Genomic DNA, 21,033 nt, shown 5'->3' with positions numbered 1-21,033 from the left:
CCCGAGGCATACAGGGGACCTTGGATAAAAGACAGAAGAAAGGAATCATTGAATGTTTGAATCGGAAGGAGCCTCTGCAGCCATCTAGTCAACCCCGGACCCGAATAGATTTCTCCGCTATAACACATCCGAGGAAAACGAACTTCTTCTCAGGTTGGCGGGTACGCTTCCGGGCTAGAATTTAACTCGTCGCCAGCCAAGCTCCCTTCTCCCCGCCAGTAACGCAAAAGCGCCTTAGGCCCTCCAGCGAGCGCACCAGGACCCCGGCAGGTGCAGAGTCCGGGGAGGAAGGGAGGGAGGGAAGGAAAAAGGGGGGAAGGAAGGAAAAGGGGGAAGGAGCCTGTCGTTGGTCGGGGAAGGGGGCGTGGGGAGAGTGCGTACTGGGGTTGCGCTGCGCGGCCCCGAGCGCTCGCTGCTCCTCCCGCCTCTGCCTGCACGTCCCCGTTCCGCAGCTTCTCTTCACCCTGAGTTCCGTTCTCCCCAAACCCGGGCGCTTACTCGCCTGTTTGCTGCTGCTGCTGCTGCCACCACCGCCGCTGCCGCCTGAGCCATGACCAGCTGCTTGCAGTTGCAGAACTGCCGGGCCCTTCGACTGGCCAGGCCGCCTCCGGGAGCCAATCCCCGCCCCCGCCCCCGCTGCCCTCTCCCGCCTCTGCCTGCCGCGGGGCCCCTGCCGGGGCCCGGCCCCCACCCGCTTCGAGGCTATAGCGGGGGTCCGGCCGGGCTTTCCCAGGCCTTGTTACGCACCGACGCCTTTGTGGGGGGCCGCTGGCTGCCCGCCGCTGCAGGCACCTTCCCAGTGCAGGACCCCGCCAGCGGCGCCCAGATAGGGCGGGTGGCGGACTGCGGGGCGGCCGAGGCCAGGGGGGCCGTGAGCGCCGCCCACCAGGCGTTCTCCAGCTGGAGGGGGGTCTCTGCCAAGGTGAGAGCGCCCGGGAGAGGAGGAGAAAGTAGGTCCTGCCAGAATGAGCAACTCCCCCGCCCCCTGGAAAGGGGGACTTTGCCAAGGTCAATTTTACCCCCTTCCTTCCCCCCCCCCCCCCCGCAGTCCTTGAGAATTGATATTAGAACTAGGGCATCTAGGTTGGGTCAGAAGACAAGACAGAGGGTCAGTTTCCCAGATTAGAGACTGGGAACCTCTACCAAGCTGGAAGGAAGGGACTTCTTTCTTGAAGATGTTTCCTTACATGACTTGCTGCTGCTGCTGCTAATAATAATAATAATAATAATATATGCATATATGACTGCATTATTATCACCTTATGATATCAATTTATTAAAATTTGCCCAGGGAGTGTATCTTGTCTCTGTTGCAGGGAAGGAGCATGTAGTTGGGTTCGAGGTCAGTTCTGCCACCAAACAAGGAGTATGATTGTGGGCAAGCTTTCTCCAAAGCTGAAGCTCTGTGAAGGGAGCCCAGAGATACCTTTGGCTTCCAGGGGAATCAGAGCGGGAAACTGACCTATGAGCATATTTCCCTTGGCTTCTTTATACCCATACTAAATTGTGAATGATCTCTAAAATCTTGAAGAGTGTTCTTTTTTGATCACTAAACTGGACAAGACATGGGTTCAGAGGTCACTTGCACCCAATCACTGAGAATCTTCCCCACTTTTGCCATTAACCCTGGATGTCCTAGTTCTAGTACCACTTTTCTGTCTCTATATCCTTTTCATAAGATTTATTCCCAAAGGGGAAATAAAATAAAATCAGAAGGTACATCAAGGATTTCAGAAATTCAAGCAAAAATAAAGCAGATTAAGTAGGACTAGAGTCTGTTCCTTTTAAAAAGATAAGGACCCCCCCCTCCCCTTCTTATCCACCTTGATTGAGTATTGGCCCATCCCTGGTGACCCTGGGAAAGTCACCACCCTGATTGCCTGGCCTTGGCAGCTTTTCTGTCTTAGAATTGATAAGAAGATAGAAGATAAAGATTTTTTTTAAAAGAAGAAGCCTCACAGTAAAACGGTGGATTGTTCAAAAGTAACTGCCCTTCTTCCTTAACAAAGGGAAAAAGGAAACCAGGCCCAGAAGTGGGAGGTTCCAGGTTCAAATCTGACATCACATATTTATCTAGCTGTGTGACCCTGGGCAAATTGCTTAATCTCAATTACCTAGTCTTTACCACTCTTTTACCTTGAAACCAATACTTAGTATCAATTCTAAGACAGAAGGTAAGGCTTTAAAATATATATATATAATATATAATATTATTACAGATTTACCCATTACCTAGAAAAAAAGAATCATTCAACCTGATACCGTGCCCCTAAAGTTCATAAAGATGCTTCTTTTTTATTTTTCTTTCTTTTTTTTTTGCAGTGATTTGATTTTTATTTGATTAATTAATTTATAACATTTTTTCTATGGCTTTAAGAAGATGCTATTTTTTTTTAAACCCTTGTACTTCAGTGTATTGTCTCATAGGTGGAAGATTGGTAAGGGTGGGCAATGGGGGTCAAGTGACTTGCCCAGGGTCACACAGCTGGGAAGTGGCTGAGGCTGGGTTTGAACCTAGGACCTCCTGTCTCTAGGCCTGACTCTTACTCCACTGAGCTACCCAGCTGCCCCCTAAGATGCTAATTTTTAAAAAAAGTTTTCTTCATGTGTAAAATAAAGATAATCACTGTACTTCCTATTTTTCAGGATTTTTCTGAGGAAAATATTTTTAAGGGACTATTGTGTGCCAGGCACTAAAGTAGAAAGTGGGATTACAGAGGCTAACATCAGCCCCTGTCCTCAAGGAACACATTCTTCTGGAGTAGAATGGAAATATAAGATGTGGGCAGATAACTAAGTACCAGAGAAATCAAGGAGGTAGAGAACCCTAAAAACTCAGGAGATCACAGAAAGCTTCCAGGGAAGGCATTCCCTAAGCCAACTACTTGGCGGAAACTGGGGCTGCCAAGAAGCAGAGGCCAGGAGGTAGTGCATTCCAGGTGGAGGCAGTATATACAGATCCACATGGATGTATGTAGCATTAAGGGGATAAGTAATTTAAAATAGTCTTGGAAAGTTAGTAAGTAGCCAGATTGTAACTTTAATTGGTATCAAACTCAAATTAACATCTGTGTGGTATTAAATTTTTATTTTGTTAAACATTTCCCAATTACAGTTGAAACTGATTCTGGGTGCACTGAGAAGTTTTACAGCCTGGAGTTTGATACCTTGTAGAGAGCTTTAAATGCCAGTCTGAAGATGTTGTATTTTATCACAAAGGCAATAGGGCGCTTTTAAATATCTTTGAGTAAGAGAAGGATGTGATCAGATCTGTGTTTCTTTTTTTCCCGCTATCAGTTTGGCAGATGTGTGGAAAATGGATTAGAGAGGACAGAGATCATGGAAGCATGGAGATCAGTTAGGAATCTACAAAGATTGCAGGAGACCAAGCAAGAGTGACTGGGTAGGTGGAAATAAAGCATATGAAAGGATGATGGAGTGCAAGAGTTATTCATCTAGGGTCCAAAAAAGTATTTTGTTTGGGTTTTTTAAGTATTTTGAAAATTATTTGAACATAATTGGTTTCATTTGTATACTTCTATTTTATGCATATTAGAAACATTATTTTGAGAAGGGTTCCATAGGTGTTACCAAGCTGCCAAAGGAGATCATGACCCCATAAAAGGTCAAGAGTCCAGTTGCAGAAGTGGAATTGAAAGTAAAGGAAAGGAATGTGTCAGTAACACCAGAATTACAAAACTAGGTGGCTGAAAGGATGATTATCTTTAAGCGAAACAGTAAATTTTGGAGGAGGCATAGGTTCGTAAGGAAAATATCATGAGTTCCTTTTTGGGCATGTTGAGTTTTTGAGATGCCTGGTGGTGCAGTGGATAGAGTACTAGACCTGGAGTCAGGAAGACCTGAGTTCAAATCTGGCCTTAGATACTTACTAGCTTATTTGCCTCAGTTTCCTCATCTGGAGGAGTAAATGACAAACCATTCCAGTGTCTTTGCTAGGAAAACCCCAAATGGAGTCACAAAGAATGAGAAACAACTGAATAGGAAAATGAGACATCCAGATGGAGAGATCTGAAAGGTAGTATATAACCCATGCCTGGAGTTCAGGAGAAAGACTGGGGCTAGATAAATAGATTTAGGATTCATTTGCATGGATTGAATTGAATCCATGGGATTTGATAAGATCACCAACTAAGAGACTATATAAAAAGAAAAGGAAAGAGAGACAAAGACAGAATTCCTACCCTTAATTGGTGGGAAAAGGACAATAGTCCATAAATAACAAAAATAGAAGAAAAAGAACCAAACATGACAAATGTCACGGAAACCAAAGGAGAGGATATGCAGGAAAAGAGAGTGGTTAACATTGTTAGAAGCCACAGAAAGGTCAAATGGAAGGAGAGCTGAGAAAGGATCTCTGAATTTAGTAGTTGAGGAGATTATTGGTAACTTTAGAAAGCAGTTTTAGAGGAGTGCTGAGATTAGAAGCAAGATTCTCAAAAGATTTAAGAAAGTGAATGAGAAGAGAGGAAATGAAGGCAATAATTATAGACTCTCCTAAAAGAGGAAACTAGTGAATGAATAACTTTAGGGAGTGAAAAAAAAATCAAATGAAGAATTTTGGATTATTTATTTTTTATTTTTTATTTTTTTATTTTAAACCCTTAACTTCTGTGTATTGACTTATAGGTGGAAGAGTGGTAAGGGTAGGCAATGGGGGTCAAGTGACTTGCCCAGGGTCACACAGCTAGGAAGTGTCTGAGGCTGGATTTGAACCTAGAACCTCCTGTCTCTAGGCCTGGCTCTCAATCCACTGAGCTACCCAGCTGCCTGGATTATTTTTTTTTTTGAGAGATGGAAGAGAACTAGACATTGTAGGCAGCAGGAAAGGAGCTAAAAGATAAGGAGAAATGGAAAATGGGAGATCTTAAGAAAGGAAGTGATAAAATAGGGAAAGTTCCAAGAGAAGATAGGAGGGAATGGGTCAAAAGCACAAGTACAAGGATGAGCTTTGGTAAGGAGAAAGGCCTATATCTTTGTTAGACACTTGAGCAAAGGAGATGAAAATCGAGAGTAGAATAAAAAAGGGAACTTGCAATGGACAGTGGGAGGCAGGGTTTTCTGCTAAGAGGAAGGTGAGAGGAGGCAGTATAGAAGGTTTGAGGAAAGTCGAATATAGTAGCTACTATGAAGGGTATAATTCACTAGCAGGAAAGGAATGAAAAGACTTCATCATGAGACCATTTAATATTAGACTATATATTTATGGTAAATCCAGCCAACATGGTTATGTAACTTTCAGTAGAATCACCAAGAAGCTCAAGAATAGGAGTGGAGAAGATGGAGAGTAAGGGAGTCCAAAACCAAGATTTAACAAGGCATGTCTGGCAAAAAGAAGAAGGGAGAATCTTAAGGGAAGCATTTAACAAGACATGATTGACAAAAGAACAAGGATTGAACCTGTGGGACTTGAATCTCAAGAGAGGACGCTGTATAATTGAATTGGTCAAGACTGAAGGAAGGAAAATGAGGCCAAATCTGGCATGATAACTTTGGGAAACAGAAAAGGGAGTAAGAATTTATTAAGCATCTACTATATACTAGGTTCTTTGCTCATCACTTTATAGATATCTCATCTGATACTCAAAGATACCTTTGAGGTTGGTGACTGGACATCACCATAAGGATGAAGCATTCAATTAGAAGGAGTAATACAAAAGGGAAAATGGGAGAATAGTAGATGGTATATAGAGTGAAGAATGTGAGTTTTATTTTTTTATGGAAGCAAAACCCTTATAGATGATGCTAAGATGGAAGGATATGTGCATCCTTCTGTGTGGCTGTCATAGGATGAAAATATAGGTCATAAAAGTGTGATGAACTGGGGAAAATGAAAGGGAGGAAAAAGAAAACAAAGGGGCATCTTATATACATTAAATTTCCTAGGAATAAAGACAGAGATTGGGGGGGAGAGAAAAACTATATATTATCAGATGCTAAACTCTTTGAGAAAAGAGGAACAATGACATAGGGAATAACAGATGCTTATGACCAAGATCTGTTTAGGGTTATAGAGAAAAGAGTAAATGACAAAGAAGAGGTTGCTTGAGTGGTAGTGACAAAGAGCAAGTCTAGAAGCTCATATGAGGAGCCAGAAATATGTCTCATTCCTTTCACAGGACCTCAGGGGTAAGAGAGAAGAATCATCTTGTCCTGGAGAGGTTTTTAAGAGATAAAGAGTATGAGGAAGAACCAGGTTTTCTTTGGCTCAAAAAGGTGGAAAATGAAGTAGAATGAATGGAGAGTAAGAAAGGGATATAAATGGAATAAAAAACAAAAGGATTTTGGTAATGAACAATATCAGGGGTCCCAAAGATTGAAATGGAATGGGAAAATATTGATTTATGATGGGAGTTGAGTTGAGGTAGATAAAATTGAGAGCAATTGGATTAGGAAATGGACCCTTAATTTCTCTTGTATATGGCACATGGATGAGAAAACTCTCTCTAATGTCAGAGAATTTTAGAAATTTAGAAAATTGCCTAGGGCACGGAAAGATTATGACTTACCCAGGGTCATCCAGCCAGAATAATATGTTCAAGACACAACTTGAACTCAGGTCTTTGTTGTTTCAAGACTGAAAAATGTTCAGTTGTTCAGTAGTGTCCAACTCTTTGTAATCCCATGGACTGTATACAGTACACCAGACCCTTCTGTCCACTACTATTTTCCAAAGTCTATCCAAGCTCATATTCATTGCTTTCATGACACTATTTATCCATCTCCTTCTCTGCCATCATCTTTTGCCTCCATTGTTTCCCAGTATCAGGGGCTTTTCCAGTGAGCCCTGTCTTCTTTTTGTGTGACCAAAGTATTTAAGTTTCAGCTTCAGTATTTGACCTTCCAGTGAATTATCCGAGTTAATTTCTTTAAATTAACTAATATGATCTCCTTGCTCTCCAAGGGACTCCCAAAAGTCTATTCCAGCACCACAATTCAAAAGCATCAATTCTATGACACAGCTTTCCTTATTAGTCCAATTCTCACAGTTGTACATTGCTATTGGAAAAACCATAGCTTTGACCATGGACCTTTGTCAGCAAGGTGATGTCTCTGCTTTTTAGTTTGCTCTCCAGATTTGCCATCCCTTTCCTTCCAAGACGCCAGGGTCTTTTAATTTCATGGCCCTGGTTGCCATTTCTACTAATCTTTGAGCCCAAGAATATAAAATCTGACACTGCTTCCATTTCTTCTCCATTTGCCAGGAATTAATGGAACAAGACCAGAAAATAAGAAAGGGTTGAATATAAAAAATAGAAGAGGGAGATTTTCACCTTAAAAGATGTTGACTGAATCAGAGAGATAAAGGGAAAGCCCCTACAGTAGGAGTTTGCTCCCTCCAGCCTACGTAGGGGAATAAACAGTTGTTAGGGAAGCCCTCCTTCTAGGGTACTGTAATGTATAGGGTCATTATGGACCTTCCATTGCCTCTGGTTCCCCAAAGACTCATATTCCTAAGATTCTCTTCTGTGGCTTCCATCCTCATATATAGGAATAATGTGGTGATTAGGTCTCTTGGGGCAAGGTTCAGCTTGAACTTAAGCACTCTACCCAGTTGGGTGGGTGGGAAAAAAGAGACACACCCATAAGATATGGGGAACAGTGCTCAAATTCCAAGTCTCACTGTTCTGCCATCTGGCACCTTTTGTTATTGTAGCAAACCTACCAAGATCATTTCACCCACCTTTCTACCTGCTGGAAGAAATATATTTAAGGGAACTCATATAAAAAAAATTTTTTTTAATCTCATGAGGGGCTAATTACTGGATCCATTTACTTATATGGGAAAACAAGAAAACATTCATCCTCAAGTAACCACTATCCTAAGATAATCTTTGCTATTAGAACCACAGTTTTCAGACATGCAGGTATCCTGGAGGCATTTACAGTCCTGTTCCAACACCTAAAGGGGCTTGAAAGGACCCATGGTTATCCCTCCTATTGCTGTTGGGCTTTAAATACTTTAAAAAATCATTCTGACTTAGAATCAAGACAGAAGAGCAGTAAGGGCTAGGCTGTTGGGATTAAGTGACTTGCCCAGGGTCACACAACTAGGAAGTGTCTGAGGTCAGATATGAACTCCCGACTCCTGCCCTCGAATTTTATCACTGTGTATCCACTGTGCTACCTAGGTGCCTCTGGGGCTTACAGTACTGATCCTATCCATTAGCATTTATTCACTTCAAATTGACCCTCCCCTCTTCCCATTCTCCATCAGTATGTAAAGACCAAAGCAGGATCTTATTAGATGAGCCAAACTGTTTTGACATTCTTTTCATCTTTATTCTTGAAACAAAGGATTCTTAAATCCTGACATAGCTAATATTTGTGTTATCTATTTCATTCTGAGACCTAGTACAAGGCAGATTCCATGTTTGCTCCATAGGATGATCTGGGTTCTGTCTGAGTGTCGGTCTTGTCAGAAGTCCTGAATTTCAGTCCTACCTCCTTAATTTGCTGTGAGATGTAGGACAAGCCACTTAATTTCTGAACCTTCCTCTTCTGTAAAAGGAGATGATCATTCTTGTGCTACTTGATATTGTCATAAGGATCAAAAGAGATAACATAAATATAGCACTTTGTAATTTTAAAGCACAGAAGATATCAGCTACTGTTGTACTGGAGGCTGAGGACTCCAAATCCAACAGTGAAACATCTTCAGTGAGGGGGACCAGTTCCTGTTTGAAGGAAGAATAATATTCATGCTCAGAATCCATTGCCCTTTCCTTGAATGCCTTCCTGATCTTATCCAGACTTATCCAGATTGTTTTATATCCTTGTAGGCTCAGCTCAAGTGCTGACTTCTCTACAAATCCTTCATAGACCATTCTTGACCCTGATGTTTTCACCTTTCTTTGAACCCAGCTTCTCCCACTTAACTTAATGATTTATCTTGTACCTGTAATAGATTGTATATTATTTATTATCTTTTCGTGTGTTTGTTTCACCTCCATAACTAGGTTGCAAACCTCTTGATAAAAGACCATTTCTTATACTTCTCTCCCCCCCACAGCCCTCTCAGGACCTTGCCTAGCATTCAGGAATCACTTATTTTTTTCTGCTCCCTTTTCCTTCATCCATTCAGTTGGACTGGCACTAGTATATTTCATCTTGGAGGCAGAATTTATTTTTTTAATCCTTGTGTTTTCTCCAGCAAACATCACTTCATTCTAGTTTCTCATAATACACAAAGTAGCCATTTCTTTTTTCTCTCCAACAATGGCATCTTCTCTGTTGGTGATCTTTTTTGTCCTCAGATGTTTGTTACAAATTTGATTCTGTCAATAGATCCTGTTTTGATTTTTCTTTCACTAATACCAAAATGATCTGTTGAAGCTTCATATATATTTATTTATATGCATGAACTCGTAGCCTCACTAGTGTTGTGAGTAAACTAGGTGTAGTTGGTAATTGTTTTTGAAGATCTACGATGCCATTTCTCTAAGGAGCCCCAAGCATTTTAAGCTTTATAAAGAACACCCTTGTGAAGTAATAGAAACTTGTTAAGCCACTCAGAAGAGTAGGGAGGAATAATCTACCTGAAAAGGAGTGAGAACACAGGTTCAGATTGTGTATTCATGCATAGAATAGGAAAAGTATTATAATGTCTAAATTTTCTGCTTAGGGAATATAGGATGATAATAATTGATGCTTATTAGTTTGGCAGGCAAGTAGGCACACATTCTGTTTGTCAAGCATCTTTTTTTATACCTAATGTGCTTTGAATATATCTACCTGATAGGAAATATCCTTTCTTACTCTGTCATCTAAAGCTCTTCACAGTCACATTATTTTTCCCCATTCTCTCCCTACCATCCTAGCTCTGTGTAGTCTTCCATTACCATCTCCTGTGCCTTAAACATCCACTTTTCCCCCTTTTTTTTGAGAATGGGTTGACTCAAAGATTGGAGAGGTGGGAGTCCTCTCCTTGACAGCCTTTAGGCAGAAGCTGGCTGACTACTTGTTGGGAATATAATGAGGATTCCCCTCTGTGCATAGCTTGGACTAAATGGCTACACAGGCCACTTCTATTTGTCAGATTCTATGGTTCTTCATTTTTCCCTAATGAAATACTTTCCTTCCTTTAAGATTTAGCTCAATTTCCACTTTTTCCATGAAGCCTTCCCTGAGTCTATCCCCTTTACTAGCTTTCTCTTCCTAACCCTTCAGTCTCCCCATTCTCAGATTTTCCTAGAATGCTTTGCCCAGATTTCTCCTTTGCCCCATCACTTTCTATCTTGCATCACACTTATTTGTCTATGTTATATTCCCCCAGTAGATTCTAGCTCTTTGAAGGAAAGAACTATACTAAGGCAAGTCAACAAACATTTATTAAACATCTATTTGGGATAGGTAGGTAGCATAATGATAGAGATCAGGTTTGGAGTTGGGAGTTTAAATTTGACCTCAGACACTTCCTAGCTATGTGATCCTGGGCAAATCACTTAGCATCTGTTGCTCTTCTGCCTTGGAACAGCAGTACTCAGTATTGTTTGGGTCAGTGTGTTATCCAGTTGCCTCAGCTAGATCCTTAATAAATACTTGTTGACTTTGTATCAGCATAATCCCTTCCCTAGAGGAACTAGATTATACTGGGGGAATAATCCTTACCCCTCTTTACCATTCCTGCTCTTGCCACTTCTATCACTTCTTTGGGATGGAAGCAAAGGAGAAATTACACAGCTAGGAAATGTCTGAGGCCAGTCTGAAAGAAGCCAGGAGATGGGGATAAGGAAGGAGAGAGTTCCAGGCTTGGGGAACAGCCAGGAAAAATGCCCAGAGTTGGGAGATAAAAAGTATCGTGTTGGAGGATCAGCAACCAAGTTTATGTCACTGGATTACAGAGTATGTAGGCAGGACTGAGATCTAAGAAGACTGGAAAAGTAAGTGGAAGTCAGGTTATGAGGGACTCTAAAAAGCCAAACAGATGATTTTATGTCATTTTTCATCTTCATATCTATAATAATCATTTCTGTAAGTGTCCTTCCTCTGTTTCTTGTGCTGATGTATCTCTTTTCTCCTGATCTCCCCCTCAACTCCCTCCTTCATAAACCTCCATCTTGGGTCCTCATCTTTATTTTGATCCTCTCCTTTGGTGAGCTCATCTATTCCCAGGGTTGCAACTGTTTGACCTGGATGATTTTCAAGTTGTCATCTTCAGCTGTAACTAGGGTTACATTGCCAGCTAGACATCACCACCTGTACAGCCTCTTAGCACTTCAAGTTCAACGTAAATAACCCTGCATTCCTCATATAACCTCCTTCCCTCCCTCTAGAACCAGTTTCTCTTGATTTCCCTATCTCTGGGAGAATGGCGATACCAGTGACAGTCACCCATGCTAATAATCTCAGAGTCAGATTTTGTTTCCTCCCTTTTCCTCAACCCACATTTCTAATCACTTGCAAAGGCTTGTCAATTTTATCTCCAAAATATTCTTGGTATGTGTCCCCTCCTTACCATTCCTGCTCTTGCCACTCTGGACTACCAGGCCCTTGTTACCTCTCCCCATTTTATTATGGTAAACTTCTAAATGTTCTTTCTGCCTCCAGCCTCTCCTCCCTCCAGTTCATCTTACACACCATTGCTAGAGATGATCTTCCTAATATACAGACCTGATCTCATCACTCTTCTGTTCAAATATTTTTGATGAGAAATCAGAAGAAATTATTGGAGACAAAAAAAAGGGGGGGTTGGTCTTCCTAATATACAGACCTAATTTCCTCACTTTTCTGTTCAAATTTTTTTGATGACTAATCAGAAGAAATCACTGGAGACTAGAAAAATGGGTTTGGTCTTTCTAATATATAGTCCTGATTTCATCACTCTTCTGTTTAGATTTCTTTGATGAGCAATCAGAATAAATCACTGGAGACAAGATAAATTGGTTTGGTTTTCCTAATATACAGACCTGATCCCATCACTCTTCTGTTCCAATTTTTTTTTTTACAAGCAATCAAAAGAAATCATTGGAAACAAAATAAATGAATTTGTTATACCTATGCAATAGCGGCTGGAGGTTGGAGGTATTTGGCCTTAGGAGGAAAGCTATCTACTTACTTCCTCTTGGTGGGCTCCTACCCTAGTGTGTGTGGTACCATTCTGTCACCATACTGTTCCCCTCTAGAAGTTCTCTCTATAACTAAGCCTCTTTCTTAGTGGAGGGTTTTCTTTAAATCTTTTGTAGAAAGGAGGCATTCCAAGGCTTTGCAACTACCTCTGCTGAGAAATGACTCCCATTCCTTATTCACAAGTCTCTTTCCCCCAACTCAATTGTTTAGCTCCCCACTACCTAGTTTATACAGTTGCCTTTCTCTAATGTTACTTCTCCAGCATTTCTCCTCTCTCTTTGGGAGGGGAGGAGCTGATCTTATACTTTAAACCCCAGGTTTCTCCAAGCTGATAGGCTGATAAACCCCCTAAAGGGATTAAAGATAAAATAATTTTGTACAGCAAAAGGGAGTGTCCCCAGGATTAAGTGAAACTGGTTAATTTTTTTTAATGGCAATAAATATATCAGATAAAGGTCTATAATCTGTAAGAAATCCGTGCATATTTATAAAATTAATAATATATACTCCCTAATGGAGGACCAGTGAAAGAATATGAACAAACAATTCAAAACATAAAAAGATATTCAAAATTTCTTAACAGGGAAATGCAAATTAATACAACCATTAGATGCTATTTTATGTCCAGTAAGATAATAAAAATAGTAAAAATTAATTGCTGGTAGAACTACAGATGATTCCAAACATTTTTGAAGAGAACAATATGGTACAGGAGAATGTAACAAAACCGTCCAACCAACTAATTCTAGGAATCAACCTAGTAATGGCTAAGAATTTAGAATTTGTCTCCCATTCCTCATAAAAGGGAACCATCTGTATAAATATAGCAGTTTTCTAAATTGTCATAGCAAAAGACAGAGGCATTCTATATGTCTAGAAGTTTTGAGAAGAGCTGAATAAATCATGTCATCTTCATTTAATGGAATATTATGCTATTAAGAAAGATAACATGAAGCATACAAAGAAATATGGAAAGATCTCTACAAGGTGATATCGAAAAAAGCAGAACCAGAATTGTATGTACTTTCAGCGTAGATATATATCAACTATAGTCTTTTATTCAAAAAGGATAAAAAAAAAAAAAGAAGGAAGGAGGGAAAATAGGGCCAAAGGTGGAAGAGGATAAAACGAAAGCTTTTTATTTATAAATAAATAAATTTTTATGGTTTTTATTGCTTTTTAAATTTTATTTATTATTTATTTTGTTCAGGGTTTTTATTATTTTTTAATTTATTACTTGTTATAAAATTTTATGGTTTTTTAAAGGCTAAGAATTCTTATAAGATTTTACCCTTTGATTTATGTTTGTTTATTTTAATGATAATGTTTTATTACTTTTAAGTTGTTTTATAATTGTTTATATTTTTAAAATATTTTGTGATAATCGTTTATTTTAAAATATTTTATAATAAATGTTTATTACTTTATATTATTTAGTAATAATGAACGTTTATTATTTTAAAACTATTTTATGGTGGTTATTATTTTAAGATTATTTTATGATAATTGTTTATTATTTTTAAAAAATTAAAAACCTTCATTCCCTATTTCTCATTCAATAAAATCTTATCCCTATCGTTAGTCAACAAGTATTTATTAAATATCTATTGTATGCCGGGCACTAGGGATACAAAGACAAAGTTGAACCAATCCCTGCCCTCAAGGAACTTGTATTCTATTGAGGGACACCTGTGTATACATAGGTAAGTATGTTGTTGGGTCATGTCTGGCTCTTTGTGGCCCCATTTGGAGTTTTCTTGGCAAAGATATTGAAGAGGTATACCATTTCTTTTCTCTAGCTCATTTTATAGATCAGGAACTGAGGCAACAGGGTTCAGTGACTTTTCCAGGATCACAACAGCAAGTAGGTCTTCTAAACCCCAAGCCTGGTGCTCTATTTACTGCTTCACCTAGCTGCTGCAGTCAAGTATTCACGAAATGAGTACTAGGGAATTTTTTGAGTGGAGACACTAATAGCTGGGGGAAGAACTAGAAAGATCTGTAGAAGTAGCTGTTGAATGGAGCTGTCTGTGAAGGAAGCCAGGAATTCTAGGAGATGGAGGTGAATGCATTCTAGGCTCAAAAAACAGCAGGAACCAAAGCATAGAGATGGAGGATGGGATCTCCTTTAGGAAACAGTCAGAAAGTTATTTTGAATGGGCTGTGCTGAACCTAAAAAGACTTCTTCCCATCCCAGCCTCATTTCTTACCATAGATTCCATTTCTTTGCTTTCTCTTGAATATTGAGTTCTGGGCTCCCCCCATCTCTATTTCTTTACTCACATCATTTTATGTGCCCAGAATGTTTTAAGAAACTTTCCATAGTTATATATCTTTTTTTTTTTTGAAATGTCAGTCAGATAATATACCCTGTCTTTTATTTATCCTTTAGGAAAGGAGTTCATTACTTCGCAAATGGTATGATCTGATGATAAAGAACAAAGATGACCTTGCCAAGATAATCACAGCTGAAAATGTGAGTACAGCCCACAGCCTGTCTGACTCTGATCAATGGCTTTTCCTGGCTTAGAGATCCCCAGGTCAGGAAGCGGCTAGTAACCAGGATGATGCATAGACTAGGAGTAGATCCATAAGAAGGGTTCGGGTAAGGCTCTCCTCGTTTTCTCAAGCTAAAAAATAGGAGAGTAGCTTTAAGTCAAGGTGAGGTGACTTCTTTTTAGAGTATGTTATAGAAGGATTCCTGTTCCAGACATGTATTGAACAAGATGACCCTAGTATCACTTCTATATGGGTGTGTGTAGGAGCATCCATGAATCTTATGGTAAGCAAAGGCCATTAGCCTCCCTTTATTATTGTTATGCTGCTGTGAGAGATGAGTAAATTAAAACAATAATCCTCAGCTCACTGATTAGCTTCTTACACATTCCAGTGGATCTGTGGTCTCATTGGTCTGGAAGTTCCCTCTAGTAATGCAGATCATGACCCATCCTTGCCAGCCTCTTCTTGTTCATGTTTATGTCCAAATTTTGACACAGGGAGTCCATCTGTCTTGCTTAGGGCCTTCCTCACTTTTTGCTGAAACTGGGAGGACATCATGAAAGTACTGAGGCTATCTACCTTTCATCCTTGTTCTTACCCAGTCTATCTTTTTTTCATTCGTACATTTTTTTGAATCACTAAAAATTAAAAATTCGTGCACCAAATGTAGACTTTTACCAATAGGATTATGGTATAATAATATTATTATAGATCTAATTTATATAATTCCTGCCATGTGCCAGGCACTGAGCTTTATAGATTTGGCCTTCATTGCCATCCTAGGAGGTAGGTGCTATTATGATCCCCATTTTAAAGTTGAGGAAGCTGAAACAAATAAAGACTTGAGACAAATAAAGGTTAAGTTACTTGCCCAGAGTCACACAACCAGTTAAGTGTCTGAGGCTGGATTTGAGTTTAGGTCTTCCTGACTCCAGGACCAACGTTCTATCCACTGTCATCTAATTGATGTAAACTCATTTTTATTTCCTTCATCTAGTGTGATACTATTTTCTAAGACACATATTAAATTAAGGAGTTCCTCTACAACATATAGATGATCAGTAAACTGGTATAAACTAACTGTAGACTTTTTTTCCAGTAATATTTTATTGTATTTTTCCCCTGTCCCACATAGAAACAATTTTTAACATTTGTTTTCTGACAATTTGCAATCCAAATTTTCTTCCTCACTTCCTTCTCCCCTCCACCAAGATAGCAAACAATCTGATATAGGTTATAAATTTCTATCATGCAATACATATTACCATATTTGTCATGGTGTGAAAGAAGACACATATCACACATACAAGAAGAAACTCTTGAAGGAAATAAAGTGAAAAATGGTATGATTTAATTTGCATTCAGATGCCATCTGTTCTTTCTATGGTGGTATTTAGCATTTTCATCATGAGTCCCTTGGATTCTGACTTATAGAGTCTTTTAAACTTTGAAGAATACAGAAGCATATACAAATCTTCTCTTTCCTTCCTTCCTGACTTTCTTTCCTTTTCTTCCTTCTTTCCTCTTTAAGGAAATTTGAACTCAATAATATTAGCCTTTTGAATACTGGAGACATCAAAATATGATTTTATCATGCATTTTTCAAAAATGATCTGCAGGATGGTTTAGTTACATGTAGAAATGGTTTAATAGATAGAGTTTGGAAGTCAGAAAGAATCCTTCCTTTGACACCAACTGTGCGACTCTGGGCAAATCATTTTACTAACATCACTGATGTTGTTTTCAGAAAACTTAGAGAGTTTATAGTTCCCTAAAACTATAAGTTGTAGTTTATAGGTGAAACTGCAAGTTCTTCAGTAATGGATGCATCCTTTATGCTCTTCTGGTTTAATTTTAGGGAAAGCCTATAAAGGAGGCCCACGGAGAAGTTCTTTATTCTGCCCTTTTCTTGGAATGGTTTTCTGAGGAAGCACGACGTATTTATGGAGATGTCATTTATACCCCTGCACAGGACAGACGGGGCCTGGTCCTGAAGCAGCCTGTTGGGGTGGCTGCCATTATCACTCCAGTAAGTGGAAGGATTTGCTGCTAGACCTTGAAATGATTATTTATAGGGGAGTAAGGAAAGCGATGAGACTCATCAAATGGCTTCGTCTTTATTATGAAAAGATGTCCTTCTCCTAAAACTGCTGAACCTATTCTTGATTTTCCTGATTCCCTTTCAAAGGTATATGAGTTTGTCACTGGGTATTTTTATGATAGTGTTAGGTGTGGCAATGATGGGAGAGATTGTATTTAAAAAAAATGGTTAAGAGTAATAGAGGGATTAGTGTTACTGGAATGCAAGGGCTTTCTTTAGGGGAAAGATAATTCGTCAGTATGATGACATATCCTAATGATATTTCTTTGTATTTGATTTTATATTTCTTAAGTCTAATTTTATGTTCTGAGACACTGCAACCTTTTGTAATATAGGCCACATTTTATAAAATGTTTGCTTAACTAATGGTTATTATCTTCAGCAAACATAAAGTCATATAATCTTTTGTGTGCAAAGATGAGAGGAACCTGAAAAAATCGTTTAGTCCAGGGGTTCTCAACCCAGAATCCACAGATCTCCAGTGGGTCCATGGAAAGATTTCAGGGGCCCATGAACTTGAATAGAGGGAAAAAATTACATCCTTATTTTCACTAACCTTTGACTGAAATTTTGCATTTCTTTCTATTATAAGTTTTTTTAAATCCTGAGAAAAGATCCATTGGCTTCACCAGACTGTCAAAGGAGTCTATTACTCAAAAAGGATTAAGAAACCCTGACTTTCTCTTTTTTAAACCCTTACCTTCTGTCTTAGAATGGATACTAAGTATTGGTTCCAAAGCAGAAGAGCAGTAAAATTGGAGTTGTGACTTGCCTGCTATCACAAAGCTAGGAAGTGTTTGAGACCAAATTTGAATCCAGGACTCCTGTCTCTATGCCTGGCTCTCCAACCACTTAGCAACCCAGCTGTCCCAAGAACCCCCAATTTCTAGTCCTTTAATTAACCAGAGCGTGAACCCTGTCTACAGTATCCCCAATAGAATGGCTCTTCAACCTCACTTAAAACATCTGATGATTAGAACATTACCATGTCTGAGGCCAATGTTTTTGTATAGCCCCGTTTGTGAAATAATTTTCTTTATATTGAGGCAGAACCTGTTACCTTCCAACTTATAAGTGTTTTTTCTTCTCCTTGAGACCAAGTAAAATAAATGCCTTGGGGCAATGTAATAGCCTTATAAGGGTATTGGTCTTGGAATTGGAGAACCCACTTTGCCACAAAGTACCTCACCCAGGCAGTCTCATGTAAGAGGATTTAAACCCAGGTCTTCTGATTCTAACCTCACCACACTATTTCTCTCCTTTTGTGTAGTATAGTTTCAGAGCATCTTCCTCCTTTCTTGAGGATCTTGAAGAGGAACAATAGTCTTTTCTGTTGTCTTTAATGAGTTCTTCCATTACAACATTTCATTTATAGAGATGTTCAATTTTTTTGGATACTTTTGTTAATTACCAAAAAATAAAAATAAACACATTTTTTAAAGTTTCTCTTCCTGAATTAAAAAAATGGAAATCACTTCCCAGCTGTGTGATCCTGGGCAAGTCACTTGACCCTCATTGGCCACCCTTACCACTTTTCTGCCTAGAAGCCAATACATAGAAGTTAAGGGTTTAAAATTAAAAAAAAAAAAAATGTAAAAAAAAAAAGGGAAAGGACCTATTCATACAAAAATATTTTAAGCTGTGTCACTTAACCCCCATTGCCTAGCCCTGTAACAAATTAAAAATTAATATAGAAGGATATATATTAAAAAAAGATATTAGGGTTTAAAAAAATGTAAACAAAAATATTTTAAAACTGCTCTTTTTGTGGTGGCAAAGAATTAGAAATTGAGGGGATGTCCCTCAACTAGGGAATGGCTGAACAAATTGTGGTATATGACGGTGATGGAAAACTATTATGCTGTAAAGAATAATGAACAGGATGATTTCAGAAAGAACTGGAAAGACTTTCCTGGACTGATGCAGAGTGAAATGAGCAGAACCAGAAAAATATTGTACACGGTAACTGCAATATAGAAAATCAACTATGGTAGACTTAGCTACTCTCAGTAATGCAATAATCCAGAACAATTCTGAGGGACTTATGAAAAAGAATGCTATTCACCCCCAAAGAAAGAACTTTTGGAGTTGGAATGCAGGTGAAAGCGTATGATTTCTCATTTGTTTATTTGGATCTTTGTCTTGGAGTTTTAGTTTTATAAGATTAGTCATTCACAAAAAAAGAACAATATGGAAATTGTTTTGTGTGATAATACATGTATAACCCAGAGGAAAAAAAAAAGCTTCTCTTCCCAATAGGTTTTGTATCAAACTGTAGAGTTAGCAGAATTTTAGTATGATGCTAACCCATCTAGTAGTCAGTGATTGATTATAACTAGTCTTTCTATGGACTGCTGGAGTTAACAGACATTTCTCCAGAGCTATCTTATAACTTCTCTCTCTCTCTCTCTCTCTCTCTCTCTCTCTCTCTCTCTCTCTCTCCCAGTGGAANTCTCTCTCTCTCTCTCTCTCTCTCTCTCTCTCTCTCTCTCTCTCTCTCTCTCTCCCAGTGGAATTTTCCCAGTGCTATGATTACCCGAAAGGTAGGGGCAGCTTTGGCAGCTGGTTGCACAGTGGTGGTAAAACCTGCAGAAGATACACCTCTTTCTGCCCTGGCCCTTGGTGAGGTAAGTATATTTTTTGCGTGTATTCATTCAAATATAGGATCATAAATTTAGAATCAGAAAGGACCTTATAGGCTTGTCCAACCCATTAATTAGTCAACAGCCATTTATTAAAAGCTTACTATATGTCAGGCACTATACTAACTGTCTTGGATGCAAAGAAATACAAAAGTGATCTCTGCCCTCTTTAAGGTTACATTCTGGGGGATATGATAGGTAAATAACTAGGTAAATGCAAGATATATATCCACAGTAGATGAAACACAATATGAAAGAGGAAAGCATTAACAAACTGGGAGGACTATGGGAAGTGTCTTGCCCAAGTAGGATTTGAGTTTTGTTGAAAGAAGCCAAGGAAACTAAGAGGCATGATTGAAGGAATGGAATACTACATAATCAAACCTTCAATTAGGAGGGATTTTGCAAATAGTACAGGCAAAAGATGACGGGAATTTGCATCAGGGTGGTGGTAGAAGTTGGAACAGACATAGGGACATACATCTCATCCCCTCATGCCTAACCTATTGCAATAACCAACTGGCCAGAGCCCCTGCCTCTAGATTCTCCCCATTTCAAGTCCATTTTCCAACAAATTAGGCTTCCTAAAGCTCATGTCATACACCCACCCCTCTATTCAGTGGCTCCCTTGTGCTTCTCATGTCAAATATAGAATTCTCTTTTAAAGCCCTTTATAAACTGTCCCCTTCTTCCCTTTCCAGCCTTCATATACTTTACTCTCCTCCAAATATTCTGTGATCTCATGACACTGTCCTCCTTCCTGGTCTGCACATAGAACACCATACCTCCCAGCTGTGGACATTTTCTCTGCCCATCACCCATGCCTGGAACCCTCTCCCTACTCATCTCTGCCTCCTGACATCTTTCAAATTTTAAATAAAGTCTTACATTTTTCAAGAAGCTTATACTAGTCCTCTTAACTTAGTGCCTCACCTATGAAATTATCTCCAATTTACCCCATAGACATTTTGTTTGTCCATAGTCTAACCATGTCATCCCCTTGCTCGATGAGTTACAATTATCTCCAGGTTCAAAGTTCCAAGTTTATCTTTTAAAGCCCTTTCTAACTTTTCCCTTTCCTGTCATCTTTGACTTTCCTCCTCTCCATGCATTCTTTAGACCTTGGACTCCTCATGAGTGGGGGGAGGAGTGGGTTTGGTTTCTTTATATTCTCAGCACTTAGCACAATACCTGACACACAATGGATTCTTAATTCATGCTTCTTGGCTTGGGTCTTGGAAATAGAAATGACAAGATTAGCAACAGATATGATATGTGGAGGGAATGAGAGTGACTATTCCAAGATGGCACCACAAATACAAGCATGGGTGACTGGAAAGATGATAGTTACCCTTGAGAGAAATAAAAGAAGAAAAAGGGTATTTAAAAGTTCTGTTTTAGATATGTTGAGTCTAAGATGTCCACAGGACAATCATGACTGAATGAGTGAGCATATAGAGTGAAAAGAGAATAGGATCCAGGACAGAGTCTTTGGAGGCAAGCTTAGTTAATGGGCTTGACTTGGATAAAATCAGGCAAATGAAACTTAAGATGGTGCAGTTAAATAGAAAGGAGATTCAGGAAAAGACAGTGTACAAAAACCTATAGAAAAAAGAGTAGTCACAACAATTCATCATTGTCAGAGACTCCAGAAAGGTCAAAAAAGAATGAGGATTGAAGAAAGTGCCAATAGATTTGGCAATT

At 39.1% G+C, this 21,033-nt stretch overlaps 1 protein-coding gene across 3 annotated transcripts in view; it reads left to right on the top strand.

The window, feature by feature from the left end:
* Positions 1-401: 401 nt before the first annotated feature.
* Positions 402-21,033, top strand: part of ALDH5A1 (aldehyde dehydrogenase 5 family member A1) — a 40,670-nt gene continuing 20,038 nt past the window's right edge. For 2 of the 3 annotated variants that reach the window (XM_044667410.1, XM_044667393.1), the window contains exons 1-4: positions 402-922; positions 14,480-14,563; positions 16,445-16,615; positions 19,198-19,314. In XM_044667410.1, the coding sequence (XP_044523345.1) occupies positions 551-922; positions 14,480-14,563; positions 16,445-16,615; positions 19,198-19,314 (744 nt within the window). In that variant the 5' untranslated portion in view covers positions 402-550. Of the gene's footprint in view, positions 923-14,479; positions 14,564-16,444; positions 16,616-19,197; positions 19,319-20,701; positions 20,724-21,033 lie in introns of all 3 variants that reach the window. The other variant, XM_044667402.1, reaches the window with a different exon arrangement.

This window comes from Gracilinanus agilis, chromosome 1 (genome assembly GCF_016433145.1).
Source record: "Gracilinanus agilis isolate LMUSP501 chromosome 1, AgileGrace, whole genome shotgun sequence".
In the NCBI taxonomy this organism is placed as follows: domain Eukaryota; kingdom Metazoa; phylum Chordata; class Mammalia; order Didelphimorphia; family Didelphidae; genus Gracilinanus; species Gracilinanus agilis.
Note: the sequence above shows the minus strand (reverse complement) of the source record. Positions and strands in the feature narration are given on the sequence as shown.